We start from the raw sequence: 16147 nt of genomic DNA, 5'->3' as shown, positions 1-16147 counted from the left end.
AGTAAAAGTACAATACCACCTGGAACCCTAGTGGTGTAACCCAATACAAATCGCAACCACAGTGGTGTCAGGCAGGCAGGCGTACTACTCCATCTGTCCCCGCCTGTCCCTTGGTTTCATACCCCTAAGGACTGGTTATTTTTGTTTGTAGGAACTTTTTCACTGTATATAAATACAATTTATGTTTGGATATTGATTAATGTTATTTTTCTTTTGGTGTGTCTTTTACAACTGTATTCATTCAAATTGTGTGTCTCTCACTTTGTAAATAATGTATATTGGTAGTTGTGTATAAATGTAAATACTGTATTCATGTATTCACTGTCGTGACAGTCTTTAGTTTGTCCATATGTTTTGATGAATCTAAAAACCAGAAAAACTAAATAAATTTGTTTTTGGTACAGAAGGCCTTGGTTACGTAGTACATTTTGACTATGTCACTGTCACTAATGATAATGACTTTTCCTATCCAGCCATCCTTGTTCTGTTGATCACATTGTTGAGATCCGGGCTGGGTAGACGTAGGATCCACAGCCTTTGTTGTTCTACAGAGAACACACAAAGAGGCAGGCATTAATTTCCAGTGGGCGTGCGCTAAAAAGCATTTACTTTTGATGCATGATGGGATGTGAAGTCCCCAAATGCGAACAAAAAAGACCCCTTTCAGTAAGTTCAATGTGCGTTTCAGTTGTAAGCAAATTATTTAACCCATAGTAGGCGTCTGGGCATTAATACAAGCTTAATTCGCATATTTATTTTATTTATTTTTTATTTTATTTTAATGTTTTATAGATCGCGAACTTGACCCGTGAGGGTGTTGGAGCGCTTTACAGGTTCATAGAGTAATACAGAAAGGACGGTTATCACATGAGAGCAGTACATCAGAGGGCTATACAGAATCAAGGGTCATATGGTAGGCAGGGTGTCAAAGGGGAATGTGCAAAGGAGGGAGGGGGTGAAAGCTGTCATTTTGCAGAATAGTGGGTCATACAATAGGGAGAATATTGCAGGGGTGCTTTACATGAAGAGACTGAAAAGAAAAACTATACAACAAGGTAATTTACAGAGTCAAGGATCATACAATAGACAGGATATCACATAGGTACTAAGTCTCTCGGTTGCTGTGGAGCGGGTTTAGCCAAGGAATTTACCTATGAGTAAGGATTTAGCCTCTTTTTTGAAGCGTGCCAGAGAGTGGATACTTCTGATGTCAGGAGAGAAGGAGTTCCATATTCTTGGAGCAGTCCCAGTGAAAGCCCGATTGTAGTTTTTTTTTTTCTTAAAACGTGCAGGCCGGAGTAGGAAGGTATTTGCAGATCGTGAGTTTCTGCTTCCTCCGGATATCGCAAGCTTCTGTGCTAGATACGCCGGGGAGTTGGAGTGTAAGGCCTTGTGCGTGATGCATGCCAGCTTGAGGTGAATCCTAGCCTCGAGGGGGAGCCAGTTCAACGCTTTCAGGTGAAGAGTGATGTGATCGAATTTTCTAGAGCCAGTAAGTAGTCTAGCGGCTGCGTTGAGGCAGGCTTTTAAGGGTGCCAGAGAGACCTTGGGTAAACCGGAGAGGGTGGAGCAACCATTTTCCAGCCGAGAGATAACTAATGATTGAACTGCAAGTTTTAGGTCGGGAGAGGCTAGAAAGTGTTTCAGTTTCCATAGGTAGCTCAGGTTGAATCTGGCAGGTTTGGCCATTGAGTTGATGTGGTTTCGCATGTTTAGGTTGTAATCCAAGGTGATTCCCAGTGATTTGGCAGAGTCCACAATGGTCGGGGGACAGTTTAAGGCTGTGATAGCTTTGATCCAAGTCTGTATCTCAGAGTTGCTCTTGGGCGGGGAGATTAGAAGGAACTCAGTTTTATTCGCATTGAGTTTGAGTTGGTTTGAGGCGAGCCATCGGACGGTCAGCTTCAGGGCCTCTTTCAGGGTGAGGATCTCCGCAAGAGATGAGATTTTTATGTAGATCTGAGTGTCCTCAGCGTACATATGGAAGGAGATATTTGCAGTGCGAAGGACTTCGGCAAGGGGTTCTAAATAGAGATTAAAAAGGGTGGGGGACAACATTGATCCTTGAGGGACACCCACCGTGACCACGGAGGGGGTGGAAAGTTTGCCATTGATTAGGAATCTCTTAGATCGGTTTTGGAGGTAGGAACTAAACCAATCTAGTACTGTGCCATCTAAACCCATCCTAAGTTTGAGGCGTTCGAGTAGCATCTCGTGGTTGACAGTATCGAAGACCGAGGATAGATCAAGGAGAATTAGGAGACAAATTTTGCTTTGGTCAAGGGCTTGAAGAGCATCATCGACAATGTGGAGCATGGTAGTTTCAGTGCTATGTCCCGGTCGGAAGCCGGATTGGCAGTCATCGAGTAGATGGAAGTTGTTGATATGGTGACATAACTGTATATGAACACACTTTTCCAGCACTTTCGCCAAGAGGGGAATGTTGGAGATTCGTCTAAAGTTATCTGGGGAGGCTGGGTCCAGCGATGGCTTTTTCAGAATGGAGAGGGCTTGGCCTGCTTTCAGTGAGGTCGGGATTGATCCCTGCAGGAGAGAGGCGTTGATTATCGCAGTCCAGCAAGGAATAATGGATTTGGCAACAGTCGCAAGACAGTTCGAGGGGAGCGGGTCGTTGAAATGGTTATTCGGGTTTAAGAAGGAAAGGATATTTGCGACAGAGTCTTCATCGTAGGGTGAGAATTCGGACCAGTGTGCTAGATTCTTGGGTGAGGTCTGTGTCCGTAGCAGTGATGGAGGAGGCTGAGGGTCAATGTTCGGTGGGGGTAGTGAGGCAGCTTTGAGTTCGGTACCTAAGGTTTCGATTTTGTTTGCGAAAAACGAGGAGAAATCCTCGGAGGAGATGAGACTTGGGGTTTTCTTTCACTGTTTTAGACAGTTTGTTCGATTGGAGTTTGATCATCTCAAAAAGTTTGCGAGGCCTGTTCTGGGCATTTCCTAGTTCCGCTCTGAAAAACTCTTTTTTTGTATTGAGGATCTTTTTGTTGTAAGCATGGCCTGGCGAAGAAGTTTCAGGTGATCTGTCGATGGGTGCTGTCTCCAGATTCTTTCGGCTTGTCGGAGGGATCTTCTCTCGTCCTTGAGGGAACCAGTGAACCATGGGTTTCTATCTTTGACTTGAGTCCTTTTTAGTTTAAGAGGGGCTAATTCATCCAAAATTTTCGACATCGTAGCAGTGTAGTGATCATTGAGGTCACTGACTAAGGTGATGTGGGGAGGGGAGGGGGAGGTCGGATTTGCAACGGGTCTCGAGTTCAATTAGGTCTAGGTTTTTGGTGTCTCTGACCCAGCGTTTAGGGAGCACTGGTTGAGGATCCCATGTTTTGAGGGTGCAGGGTAGAAGAAAGACGATGGCATGGTGGTCTGACCAGTCGCAGGGGTCGGTGGATATGAGCTTGACGGTTTTCTCATTGGAGATGATCCAGTCTAAAGTAGCCCCTTTCGAGTGGGTTGGGAGTGGGCAAGCTTGCGTCAGGGCTAGATCGGTCATGAGGTCTTTAATGGCGTTGACATGAGGATCCTTAAGGTCGTTCGAGTGCAGGTTGAAGTCACCGAGGAAGATGTCTTTGGTGTTGGGGGTGTTCTTAGCCGTGATAATTTCCATGAGGTAGTCAGTGAATTGATCGTTATTGCCTGGGGGGTGGTAAAAAGTGTGCAGGTTGCAAAGGTGTGTGGTGTTGCTCCAGACTGAGAGGGCTAGATATTCGCAGGAATCAGTGGTAACTGTTAAAAGCTCTGAGACAAGGAGGTTAGAGCGATAGATGCAAGCGATTCCGCCACCTTTTTTGTTAAATGGTCTGTCTAGTCTGGCAATGCTAAAATTGGGGGGGGACTAAGAGGTCGAGGCATGGGGATGATGCATCATTAAGCACTGTGCTTACATGATGTCGAAAAGTTTGAATCCAAAGCCTCGGTCAGCTGGCTGCAACACTTCTTTCCAGCTGACAATGGTGCCCTCTCCACGGCCAGAGTGCCGAGCAATATGTTTACCAACAAAGTTCTCAAAGCAATGAGAGAGCACTCTACAGTGCTCGTCTATCCGGTAATTAAAATGCAGCTTTCTTTATGCTCCAACTGAGTAACAAGTGCCAACTAGTTTCACGGCCTCATGCCGCTTCTTGCTGGGCTGCTGGAAACACACAAAGAGGCACACATTCATTTCTTTTCATTTCCGTTTGATTTATTAACATGCTTGCCCCCAGTGGGCTTTGATTTCGAACTGTTCGTGATTGTGAAGCACAATGCTCAATATGCGAATTAGCTTGCAGCAATTCTGCAAACCTTACTAAAGGTTTGAAATAATGTTTTCTTTTAATTTGGACACACATTGAACTTACTCAAAGTGGATTTTGACTCGCATGATGGACTATAGAGTTCCCAAACGCAACAGTAAAAGAATGCTCTTCAGCACACGCCCTCATAAAGTTCAGCTGGAAATGCAAATTCAAATGCGTGCTTCAGTGTGTGTTTAGGAGCAGCCCAGGAAGAAGCGGTGTGAGGCCGTGAAACGCATTGGCAATAATAATTACGTGGGAGCATGAAAGCAAGCTGCATCACACTGCCAGATGACTGAGCAGCGTCGTATGCCCTCTCATTGCTTTGGGAACTTTGTTGAATGCTGGAACAAGTAGTTCATCCCCTCAGTGGGGTCCTGATGATTTCTTTAGCAGCAATTAAAATTCCCTTCGTAGGGTCCCGGGTAAGACGCTGGTTATTTTATGCCACAACAGTAGCGCCGGGTTGATGAGGAATCGTTCCCACCACGGCCTCTCCAACTCTGTGAGACGGTGCATATAATATTTAAATCCACTGGGTTAAAGAACTTATGAGTCTGCAAGTGGTTATATTTTTGGACTATTAGGACCAGCATACCACAAAATGTTACACCCACTTGGGCGGGACTCTGTATAAATAAAATCAGCTGTTCTTAATCTTTATTCCTGCCTCTTTGCTGGCAGTGAACAAGAGCTCGGGGGAGCTTGAAACGCGTTTGGCCGCTGAAGCGCGTGTGAGCTGTGGACCGTACTGCTGCCTGCGATGTGCTGTGCGTTAACCCGATGTGTGTGGCATCCTTCAAGGGCAACCTTGGTTTCTGTATGTGTGTGTGTGTATATATATATATATATATATCGTTCAGGTGCTACTGAAGCCGCTACAGAGTGCCAAATGTGAATTGTTTTTTTTATGAAGAGTATTGCTGCCACTTTAGAGACAATGTGACATTTGTGAGAAGTAAATGCACAAGTGCAGGTTGTTTCATGCCAACTAGTCAGTTAAAAGTGGGTGGTAATTGAAAACCTGCAGCAAATTGGTAGTCATTAGTAGTTTCTGGAATATTAGCTACTGTGCTAATTTCTTGTTTCAGGAGCAGGTTTGTTGCAGCATTCAGGTTCTTTTAACAGTAGCAGTCGTCCTCTGAAGCACAATTTCAGTACTCTTGATATGTGGTCTCTTGCCTCTAGTAGGTTTATGATCTGCGACGAGATAATGGTCATTTATTACATTTGTTTAGAGCTGCTTTTTCATAATGCAGGCCTTGGTCAGGTGCATGGGAACTGTATTAGTCTTGGAATTAGAATGCACTGTGTTCTTAAGTAGCCATGGTATGTTTTGAGGGTAATTTTGAATATACTAGCACATACGCGTTACTTTCAGTTTGGCCTGGTATTGCTTGAATTGTTTCTATACATTAATTGTCTGTGGGTGCATGACATAACATGATGGAGAAAGTAAAGACCTCTAAAGAGGATTGAGTAAGTGGCCTGTTGAGGAGAAGTCTGGCCATAAAGCACTTCATGGATGTAGTTCCAAGAGGGTTACTTGGGCGTCACAGTTTGGCATATTGCCATCTCTAAAGCTTTTCAGAGGTGAAATGCAGAAGGTTTGGCTTTTGAGATTTGTCTTGTCTCAGTACACTTTTCTTGCTTCTAGCTGGTTTGGCTACTTGGTTTGTCCTTTTGGCTGAGTCGCTTCCAGAATTATTTCACTATATATTGACAGTAGTCCAGTATGAAGCATGTACTGTTCAGGAGCTTTCCACTTCTATGAAAATTGTTGTTAACTTCTTAGAAGGAGTCCTACTGTCTTTCATAAATATGTATTGTTCACATCTAGGCCTCACAGAAGCCAGCATAGGAATTCTTCTATTTTCACAGTTCTTAGGGTACCTGGTGCTCAATACAACAAATCTTTTTGGGAAAATTGGGAATAATACTCAAGTGATTGCTTTTCTTCCAGGCAAAAAGCGCCGGTTGACGATTATCGAGTGTGGATGCGACATCAACACGATGATTGATTTGGCCAAAGTAGCTGACTTGGTAAGCTTCCCAAAAGAGGGTAGTTTTCATTCGCTTACACTGGAGTTTCTGTGGGAAAGGAGTGGGTTTCAGTGCACCTGTGAATAGATCATATGTGAGGTCTAAATGCTTGTGATAAGTGAGGTGATTCTGTTTCTGATTTGTTTGCTAAGGTGCAGTATGTGGTGAACCAAGTCATACTTTTAGATATCACTGTTGCCACTAGCCCAGAACTGTCACATATTGTTATCATGCGAGCTACATTTTGAGAGCAACCAATTAATTTCTATCCCTGTGTATAAGTTTATTTTCAGTGGACTGGAAAAAGAGAGTGAACCAGTGGTTATGCCCCTTTTAAAATATTAATAACATATGTAGTTCCTCTTTTTCATTCTCTATTTGAGTACTGCCTACTAATTATCTATTCTTGAATGGAAATGAGGGACAGATTATACATGGGGAAGAAACTAAAAAAAAGAAGGAAAAGTACGTCTTATTTTGACCAAGAAAGCACTGCTGGTGGGTAATGGTGAACACCATAGTTTAACAAAGCTTAACTGGCTTTCAAGGGCCAGTCTGGAATTTGTGTCAAAGTCTGGAAGTGAAGTTGGTTTTCTTCATGACTTTGAGTGAGTAGAGCTTCACACAAATGGCAATCATAGAGTGTCGATAATGGTAGATATCTTTAAGTAACTCAAATCCCATACACTTTAATGGTGACATTCTGCATCATTTCTTTATCATACCTATACACTGACAGTGGTTTAGTGATGACATTTCTAAAACAGAAAAAAGGGAATGACTCCAGACTAGAGCCGACTGGCTTAATGTGCGATTGCCAACTGTGGCGTTACAAGAAACATAGTATTGCAGTGATTTAATGGTATGTAGACTTCAGATCAGTCGGTCAGAGTCTGGGTTGTTGTTGTTGCTGCTGCATTAAATGACTCCTAATAGAAAATAGCCAAATTGGAGCCTGCTATTGACCATTGTCTGTGCCCTAAGAAAAGGACATTAAACACCCGTAATAAATCTTTGTCCTCAACAGGTCCTAATGCTGATTGATGCTAGCTTTGGATTTGAAATGGAAACCTTTGAATTTCTGAACATTTGCCAGGTTCATGGCTTCCCCAAAATCATGGGTGTTCTCACCCACCTGGACACATTCAGGAACAACAAACAGCTACGAAAGATCAAGAAAAAACTGAAGCACCGGTTCTGGACAGAAGTCTACCAGGTTGGCTTATTGTCATCATCGTATTTGTTTATATGCCTTTGGTAAAAATCATACAGACATTACTTGCTGAACGGTGGTGGGACAGTCGTTACATTTTCAGGGTTTTAATGTTATAAAGTTAAAATTGCTTAATGTGGTGGTCTACTGAGTAGTGAACAAGAGGCGCATAAAAAGCTATTGGTTGGTTATCTGTGCTAATGCAAGGCTGCAAGAGTGTTAAGTTGCCTAGGCTGCCTTTCTAGATACGCCTTTTAATCTTGTTGGGCTTCTCAAGTGAATAGTCTTGATAAAGTACTTTCAGTTGTTTATAGGAGTCTTTCAGTCTGCATTGCTTCTTGTGGCATCCTGTGTAGTTATTTTATGGTTGCAGAAATGTGCGTATGAATTATTTAGGTGGGCCCTAGAGCTGATAGTTTACTACTTTAATGCCTAAATGCAATGAGCTAATGATAGAATGGCTGGTCTTAGACCATTGTTTGCTCTTGCATACAGCCCTCTTTAGTTGTCTTTTGTTGGAAGACCTTTTATGCATAGTACAATTATCTGCAGTGTACTTTAGTTCAGCCATTGATCATGATTGGTTGGCTTTCTTGTCAATTGTGTACGTTCACTTGTTATTTGATGGATTGCCAGCCTAGTCTTTTGTTTGTCCCCCTCTATAGCATAAGTTCATTATCATCCTTTTGATTGGATGAATTGGATCCTTTCAATACTAACATTTAGGGAACTACTTTTTTCTATTCCTTTTAGCACTACACTGGAATGTGTGTTTTTAGGTCTCGCTCGAGCCAGCGCTTGCGCTGCTCCGCGAGACATTTAGTAAGTGGGCTTTTAAAAGTGGTCCCACATTCTTTTGTGGCCTAGCGTTTGCGGTTACGCGCGCGTGCACGCACGCGTGCAGGCGCCAGCTTTCAGCGCCCGAGGCGCCATGTGGAGCGCGGTCACTTTTACCGCTGCTGATCGCACACCACTCTGGTGCTTTTTTAAAATTTCCTTTTTTGTGCGTGCGCACACATCTCGCTCACCACTCGTGTGTTTAAAGAAAGCCCTTTATAGCAATGCCCCTTAATGTGCTTCTGATGTCTGATGTTTAACTAATTTCGTGAGAAAGTGGACCGATGTAACTAAATCCAGGCTTGTTTCAGCGGTAGCAGCATATTTGGCTTTCAATTTATCACTTTGTCCTTCCTTCAGCATCGGGGAAAGCAGCCCTGTTCTCGAATGTATCCAAATGGACAACACTGAAAACTATCAGTTTTGATCTCCGGCTAACTCCAGGTGCCCCCCACATGTGTCTAATAAAAACAAACCCCTGACTTTGTGTGTATCACTCACGATGTTCTGTTTAACACAACCTACCCATTCACACTACAACTCCCGGCATGCCTTAACAATCCACCCGCCTATGTGCTTGACACTTTCTCTATTATCATGTCTGACTGTTTCAACGGTGGACGTTCCGCGTGCAGGGGAGACCAACATCCCGGTCCTCTTGTACGCGGACGACGCCGTTCTCCTGGCACGCACGGGTGTGGCCCTTAATAGACTATTGGAGTCCTTTGGAGACTTCATGACCTCATTAGATCTGAAAATGAATACCCAAAAATCCTAGGTCATGATTGTCGGGCGGTCCAGCAGAAAAAGGAAGCTAATGACTTTTCCTTGCACAGGCAAAGAAGTAAAGAGGGTCCCAATTTTCACCTATCTGTGGGTCATCTTTGATGATGGAGGAACTTGGGGCCCACAACACAAGACAAAAAGCAACGCAGTTGCACGTTCGGCTGCAGCCCTGTTAAGCTTTGCTAAAAGGTTGGGGGCCCGACCAATGGAGGCTATTCTTAAAGTATATAAAGCCAAATGTTTGGCTATAGCCTCCTATGGCTCAGCTATCTGGGGTTACAGCAAATCTGATGACATCCAGAAGGTGGAGAACACATTTTTTAGATCTTTGCTTTCTGTTCCCCAGTCCACCCCCACTTTTACAATACATTCAGAGTTAGGTATGGGGTTTGTGACAGATTAAAAAAATTCCGCACCTGTAATTTGCTGGCTAAAAACATGGCTTAACCAGGAAATCTCCTTAAAGCATCTAATTCTTAAAGACTGCCTTGCTCTGGACAGAGCTCATAGAGTCCCATGGTTGGTTTAAGTTAAAGCAATGCTTATGAGTGTGGGGCGCATTGACTTGTTCCATTTTCCAGATCGTATAAAAAAGGAGGATGTCTTGGAGATAAAATGCGCACTGGTAAACCTTTTCATGGTAGAGCGGGAGGAATTAGAGCTGAGAAAACCATTTGTTAGAAGGAACTATGCACTCATTACTGTTCCAGGTCCTGAACCTTATCTTGTTTTTGTAACCAGACCATTTCATCGTTTTCTCCTGACTAGATTCCGTTTCAATCTGATACATTTTATGCTGGGGTCTTATCCTAATTGGGATTCTCCATCTAATGCTAATCCATGCAATTGCGATCACTTTTCTATACAGGACACACTCCATTTTCCTTTGCCCATCTAGGACCATCCCTCTGGAACGCACTCCCTCTCTACATTCGAAATGAGGAAAACCATGCTAGGTTCAGAAAGCATGTCAAGACTTGGCTATTCGAACAATAACTTGAATAACTAGAAATCCCCTGCCACCTTTATGCTGTGTCTCGGTGCCGGGAAACACTTCTTGGGTAGCTGTCGCGCCTTACAAGTTTAAAAAATAAAAGAAATAATAAAATTAATTTTACCATGTTCTGCGAACACTATGCACTGATTAGGAATAAATATTTGTTACCTATTTTACGGGAGGCAGGCTTTTTACAGGTCAGGCCAGCACTCCTGTTTTTACAACTTTTATCTAGTGCACGCATAACATTTCATGTGGCAAGCTTCTTAGTGGCAGGTGTTCGAATTAATAAGAAGCGCTCTAATTTACGATTTAGATCCATTGCAATCAATTGATATTAGTATACTTGGTGCTTTTTTACTCTCTGAAGATGATTTTTAAATGTAACAATTTTATATTTTTTCAAAAACGTTTTATTGAACACATGAGATGTTCATTTTAAATTTGATATGTCTTTACCTTTTTATCATTGTAATTGATTGTAATCATATGTATTGTCGTATTGTATTAATTGTGATTATTTGTATATGTGTCTTTTTCTGATTTTTATTAATCGAATAAAAGTGACTGACTGACTATTATCATGTCAATAACGAAGCATGTATAATCATATGGAATAGCAAAACATCAGTTAAAATCATATGCGATGCAAGTCTTATTGTGCTCCCATGATGGTGTTTTTATTATATTCATGACTGGAAACACCACTTGTGCTACTGATATTTAATTTGGATGCAAGTTTCATGACGTTATCATCCGTCCAATGTTCAATAAATCTGCTTATGAAATGGGTGCAATCTGACCGATGGACGTGAATGTAAAGGGGATCTTCCAAACAAGCAGCAATTTACAGAGCAGCCCAGTTACAACAGAGGGCAGAGCTCTGCAGATCTTATTCCCGAATTTTATACATTTTTGCAGAAAGTTTTCATCATGTTAAAGGGCTAATGAGGCCATTACTCTCTTGTGTGGCTTGTTTGTGAATATCGGCTCCGAGAGCCGCCAGTAGCCCTTCACTGTTGACAGGATTTGAAACATGAGACATCTTGTACTGTAGCAGAACAGAGACACGCGGGTAAAAATACCAGAGCTATCGTAAATACTATTTTTGTTCTCTTTTTGTGTAACAAAATAGTTCTCACCAAGAAATATGTAATAGTCTTGTGCACATAGTATTTTTGGTTTGAGACTGCTGGGGCTGTTACATTTTCTTTGCATTGCGTTTGTGGACGTGAAGCTGTCCTCTGCAATTTAAAGCTGTGAGACCGCAAATATTCTGGACTAGTACACAGGCACTGTGCATGGGCAGTCACAGAGTACATTTGACATGTGCAGTCATTCTTTGTCGCACGTCATCACTCTCGCTGTTAAACTCCTATCCGCGCCTCTAATAGTTTTTCCCCCTCCATAGCTAGCCACAACAGAGATCCTTTCACCGCCACCCTCAACTCTCCCATTGTCTCGCTTCACTTCCATCTGTCCAGTTTCCCTGTCTCTTCTCCATCTCGAACTCTCTCGCCATTCCACCCTATCGCTCCAAAAATGCACCCCACCCTACTACCAGTAATGCGTGCGTGCCTGCTTTCTGTATTAACCCCTTCTGTGCGGCCCCGATTCCCCCCCGGTGCTGAGCCCTAATGAAAACGTGCGTGGTCATGACGGAACGGTTCCGTCATAAGCACAGCTCGACCGATGCTCATGACGGAACCGTTCCGTCATAAGCATGGAAGGGGTTAAAAGAAGTTGCACGCTCTACAAAAGATATCCTACACTTTCCAGTGGAAAAGCTTGAAGAGCAGCAGAAGAGCTTGTGTGGGGTATAGGAGGAGCCCTGCCATTGCCAGATGCTTTGTAAATACACTAACAATCTATGCAAATTAAAACAAGCATTGGCATAGCCAATAGGTCTCCCCTTTGGGACCTTATAAGTATTTAGTAATGCAGCACAATATCCTTACTGCAACAGCATTAACTGTTGCATGGCTATACACTTATAAGGTCCCAAAGGCGAGACCTATTGGCTAATCCAATGCTTGTTTAACTTGCTGTGTCCCTGTCTGCTGTTTTCCACCACACACCATGTCTTCACGTTATGTTGCTTTCTCACTCCGCTTGTCTGTCGCTACCCAGCAACTCCTGCCCCAATGTTGTTATATAACTTTTCCCAGTACCTGGTCACTATTCCGTTCCTCCACACTACACAACTCAGTGACATTCTGTTGCTTCCTCTACATCTCACCTGTGTCCCCTACTTCCCCATTACACCCCTGCCCCTTTCATTTTATTTTCCTTCTTTAATTTCGAAGGGCCCGGCAGATGCAATATGCTGGTCGGCCCATCCTTGCTAGATCATGCATTTCCATGCACTTTTTTAATTTCTCATATACCACTCTAATATAGACTCTGCTATCTTGGAACGGGACATTAAAAGTAAACCAAATGGATCACAGCATCATGACTCATGCACACGTATGCATAGTAATGCATGCACATTTATACATCATCACGCTTGGCTCGACCATATAGTCAAAGTGAAAAGGTTGGTAAAGATGAGACCCATTTGCTATGCGAAGGCTTGGTTTTCAGTACTACTTGTCCCTATTCCAATAACACTCTCTCTTGGGAGTCTTTTTGTTTTCAGCCTATTACTTTCTTGCATTTTACAGGCCCAAATAATTCAGTTTGAGCTTGCTTGGGGGCTGAGCCTTAAGATACAGTGAATCCATATATGCCTGCAAAAAGAGCACTTTTCATATTTTCTTGAGCACTGCTTTAAATGTTTCTTTAAAATAGAAAGGCTTCTGCTCTGTTCTTTAATTTTAAAATATATTTGATCCCTACTGGCAATTGTGCTTTGCAAATTTTCCAAAGTGATCATATTGCTTTATTCTTAAAATCAAGTTATAATTGCTTAGAGATGCTCACACTTTTCAGATTTGTTTGTGATGCTCTGGACCTCATTAAAAATACAGATTCACTCCTTCTGATCAGTTTGTTCCCTTCTTGATGATGAGATAGCCTATTGGGCCGAGTTCTCGAAATATATAGTGATATATCATGTCTGAATGCTCATCTACTTTTGAAAAGTTACCCTGTAGTATCTGTTGTGGTAGTTAGTGTGTAGATAATAAAATACTTAGAATGTTTTTATAGTAGTAATAAGTTATTTAGTTTGTATATTAGAGAGCTTTTTCACCGTTATAGTTTTTGTCTTTTTTAATATTAGTAGGTTGATTTCTCCCTACACTAACCCCTGAATTTGAGTTTGTTATTTTTGTTTTGTTTTGGTTCTGTTGCTGCTAAAACTGCCACCTCAGAGGACAATTTAGCAGTGAAGCAGTGACATAGCTTATACAGAAGCCAAAAGAATGTGGCATCCATGAGGGAACTATCCGTAATATAGTCTGTGAAAGCAAGAAATCCCTCAGACAAGGAAGAAACATATAGTTATAATAGGCCTCAGAAACTCCATTATTTTAGTCTCTGGAGGAAAATCCAAACTGGAAACAAAAAGAACTGAATAAAAAAAAAAATGGAACAAATTTAGGTAAAAAAACATGTAACTTTTAGATACTGTAGGTGATCAACTGAATGTTCGGTAGTGTCTCTGTATAGGGCAAGTCCTATAGCCCAGGTCTAGTAGTCGCCACAGTTTGAATGATTGATTAAATTCTGATATGTGGTGTGATGTTGATATGTCTCTATTTACATGCCAATGACAAACCATTCTGTACCATATATCTCAAGAAGCTTGAGCTGCTTTGGTCCAGAGTTAAACATGTAATGCTGTTTGCCTCCTAATTGGTTTCTCAGTGTTTATATTCCTGTTTCTTCCAAGGGGGCCAAGCTGTTCTACCTCTCTGGCATGGTTTATGGAGAGTACCAGAAACAGGAGATCCGCAACCTTGGCCGTTTCATCTCGGTAATGAAATTCCGTCCCCTCGTATGGCAGATGTCGCACCCTTATGTCTTAGCAGACAGGTAAGAGCAATTGGTTGAGACTCCTATTTTCTTTCTCTGATTCGAAGCCCTATTTATTGCTAACCATCCCTTCAGTAGAGGGCGAGGAGGGTTAAATCAGGCTAGGTGACTTCAATCTCCATACTGTTCAGCCTGACCTAAAGCTTTGTTTGAAAACACACTTACATGTCATGAAATCACTGTACAAAGCTAAGACCTTCCATTTTAGAGGGGCCTATCTTATCCTAGCCATGTGTAGTTGATGTATGACGCCTCAAGAAGTGCGTTGTTGTGGTTATATTGATATTGTACATTCAGTAGGAGAAACAGGCTTTACTGAGCCTCTGTTCTGCAAAAGAGGTAAATGAGACATTCTTTAGTTCTCTTTACTTTCTAGAGGAGAAGGAGCTTTGTTCTTCTTTTAAGCCTTCCTATTTTCCTTCCCTAGTTTCAAAATGCGATGCCCCCTGCTTGCAGCTAAGGTGTGCATTAGAGCTCTTCGAGCCATTGTTGCATTATAAGATTGCAGACACAAGGTCAGTTCCTTATGTGGAGATGTGCAAACCAGTTACCCCAACCCTTTTTAGGTCGAGCCTAGCGTTGAAGCTCATGCGCTGCTCGCTTTGTGAGGCATGCAGTGTTCAGTACAGCATGGAAGCCCCACCCACACTCCGCCCTTATTTTTCATTGGATAAGGACCTAAATGCTGCCATCCGATTGGTTTTAGGCTTGTTAGTCCCTCCTCATGACGGTCATGTCGTCATTTGTATCCTTCCATGGCTACTGGCACCTTTACTTCAAACACTTTTTTCTTCTTGTGCCCCCCCACTCCTGTTTGTGCCTTATCGTCCGCCCACACTCTGGCTGGCTGTGACAACTTCTCAGGCAGAGCCCGTAGTATGTGAAAGAGAGCTTCTCTCGAACAACATGTTGTGTGTGAAACAGACAGCCCCTTAGTCAGAGCTCGGTGTTTCTTGAGCAGTCACTGCAACCCTCACTCTATGGAGTACCACGTACTGCAGCCAGTGCCCGCAGTGTGTCATGGACTGCCTCAAGCAGACCTCACTTGCGGTGCATGATGGAGCCCCTCAGTGGCGGTCGGAGCTCGCTGCTTGTGGTGGACAGCTTTAGACAGGCATCAGTCGCACTATGTGACACAGCGGACCACAAAAGCAGGCAGCACTCCCTGTGTGTGCGCTTGACATGGATCTCCCCGACAGTGTTCAGTGTGTGACATGCACCCTGTTTCAGGCGTGCAGAATTTGCGGTGTGTGACGGGCAGCGTGTGTGTGGAGGAGAGGCTGCACTCACTGTGTGACAGAAGGAGCTTTTGCAGTGTGATGAACAGTATGCCCCGTGGCCTCCTTTATTAAGTATGCGCTGAGTGCTCCCAGGAGCCGGCTTTCCCTGTAACGTGCATCACTTCTCGCAGCACACATCAGAGCCTCTGCCACGCCAGGAGCATCACATCTAAAGCTCTTTTTGCTCCTGAATTACAATCACTGGCGGGCCTGCTCTCCGCATGATTAACATGCTGCGAAGAAGAAGGCGGGCCGTTAGGCAGTGTGGACGGTAGACCGCGCCTTCTGATCCCGGAAGGTGATGGCTAGTTTCACAGGGCTGCTCCGGCAGGGAAGGGACTGCTTATCCAGAGGACTGGCCTGTATGCATGGAGAGTAGGTGTAGGAAAGGCAATCCAGGTCCATGGTGACTGCCCTCCTTGCCTTCATCTTCAGCCATTTTTCGGGTGATTTTTTTGTTTTGTTTGAACCCTTGTCACGTCTCGTGATTATTTTCATGAGGCATGCAATAGGTCGATAACACTGGTGCTGCCCCCCGTAATCGATAATGGCAAAGCAAATTGTGTGTTTATTGTGTAATATTCACAAATATGCGTGTACACATTAATATGTATGTATGTGGTTATATACCCTTTGCTGTACATTAGAAGGATATTGCAATCACCAAACAGTTTAGCTAGGCTGTAGAGGAATGAGCTGAGTTCCTTTATAAGGTCAT

General features: G+C 43.1%; 1 protein-coding gene across 1 annotated transcript in view; it reads left to right on the top strand.

The window, feature by feature from the left end:
- BMS1 (BMS1 ribosome biogenesis factor) overlaps positions 1–16147 on the top strand; it is a 334476-nt gene that overhangs the window by 47762 nt on the left and 270567 nt on the right. The window contains exons 4-6 of the mRNA XM_086922425.1: positions 6256–6335; positions 7363–7551; positions 14007–14149. Coding sequence (XP_086778551.1) covers positions 6256–6335; positions 7363–7551; positions 14007–14149 — 412 coding nt within the window. The remainder of the gene's footprint in view (positions 1–6255; positions 6336–7362; positions 7552–14006; positions 14150–16147) is intronic.

The sequence above is a fragment of the Lissotriton vulgaris genome, chromosome 5 (assembly GCF_964263255.1).
Source record: "Lissotriton vulgaris chromosome 5, aLisVul1.2, whole genome shotgun sequence".
In the NCBI taxonomy this organism is placed as follows: Eukaryota; Metazoa; Chordata; class Amphibia; order Caudata; family Salamandridae; genus Lissotriton; species Lissotriton vulgaris.
Note: the sequence above shows the minus strand (reverse complement) of the source record. Positions and strands in the feature narration are given on the sequence as shown.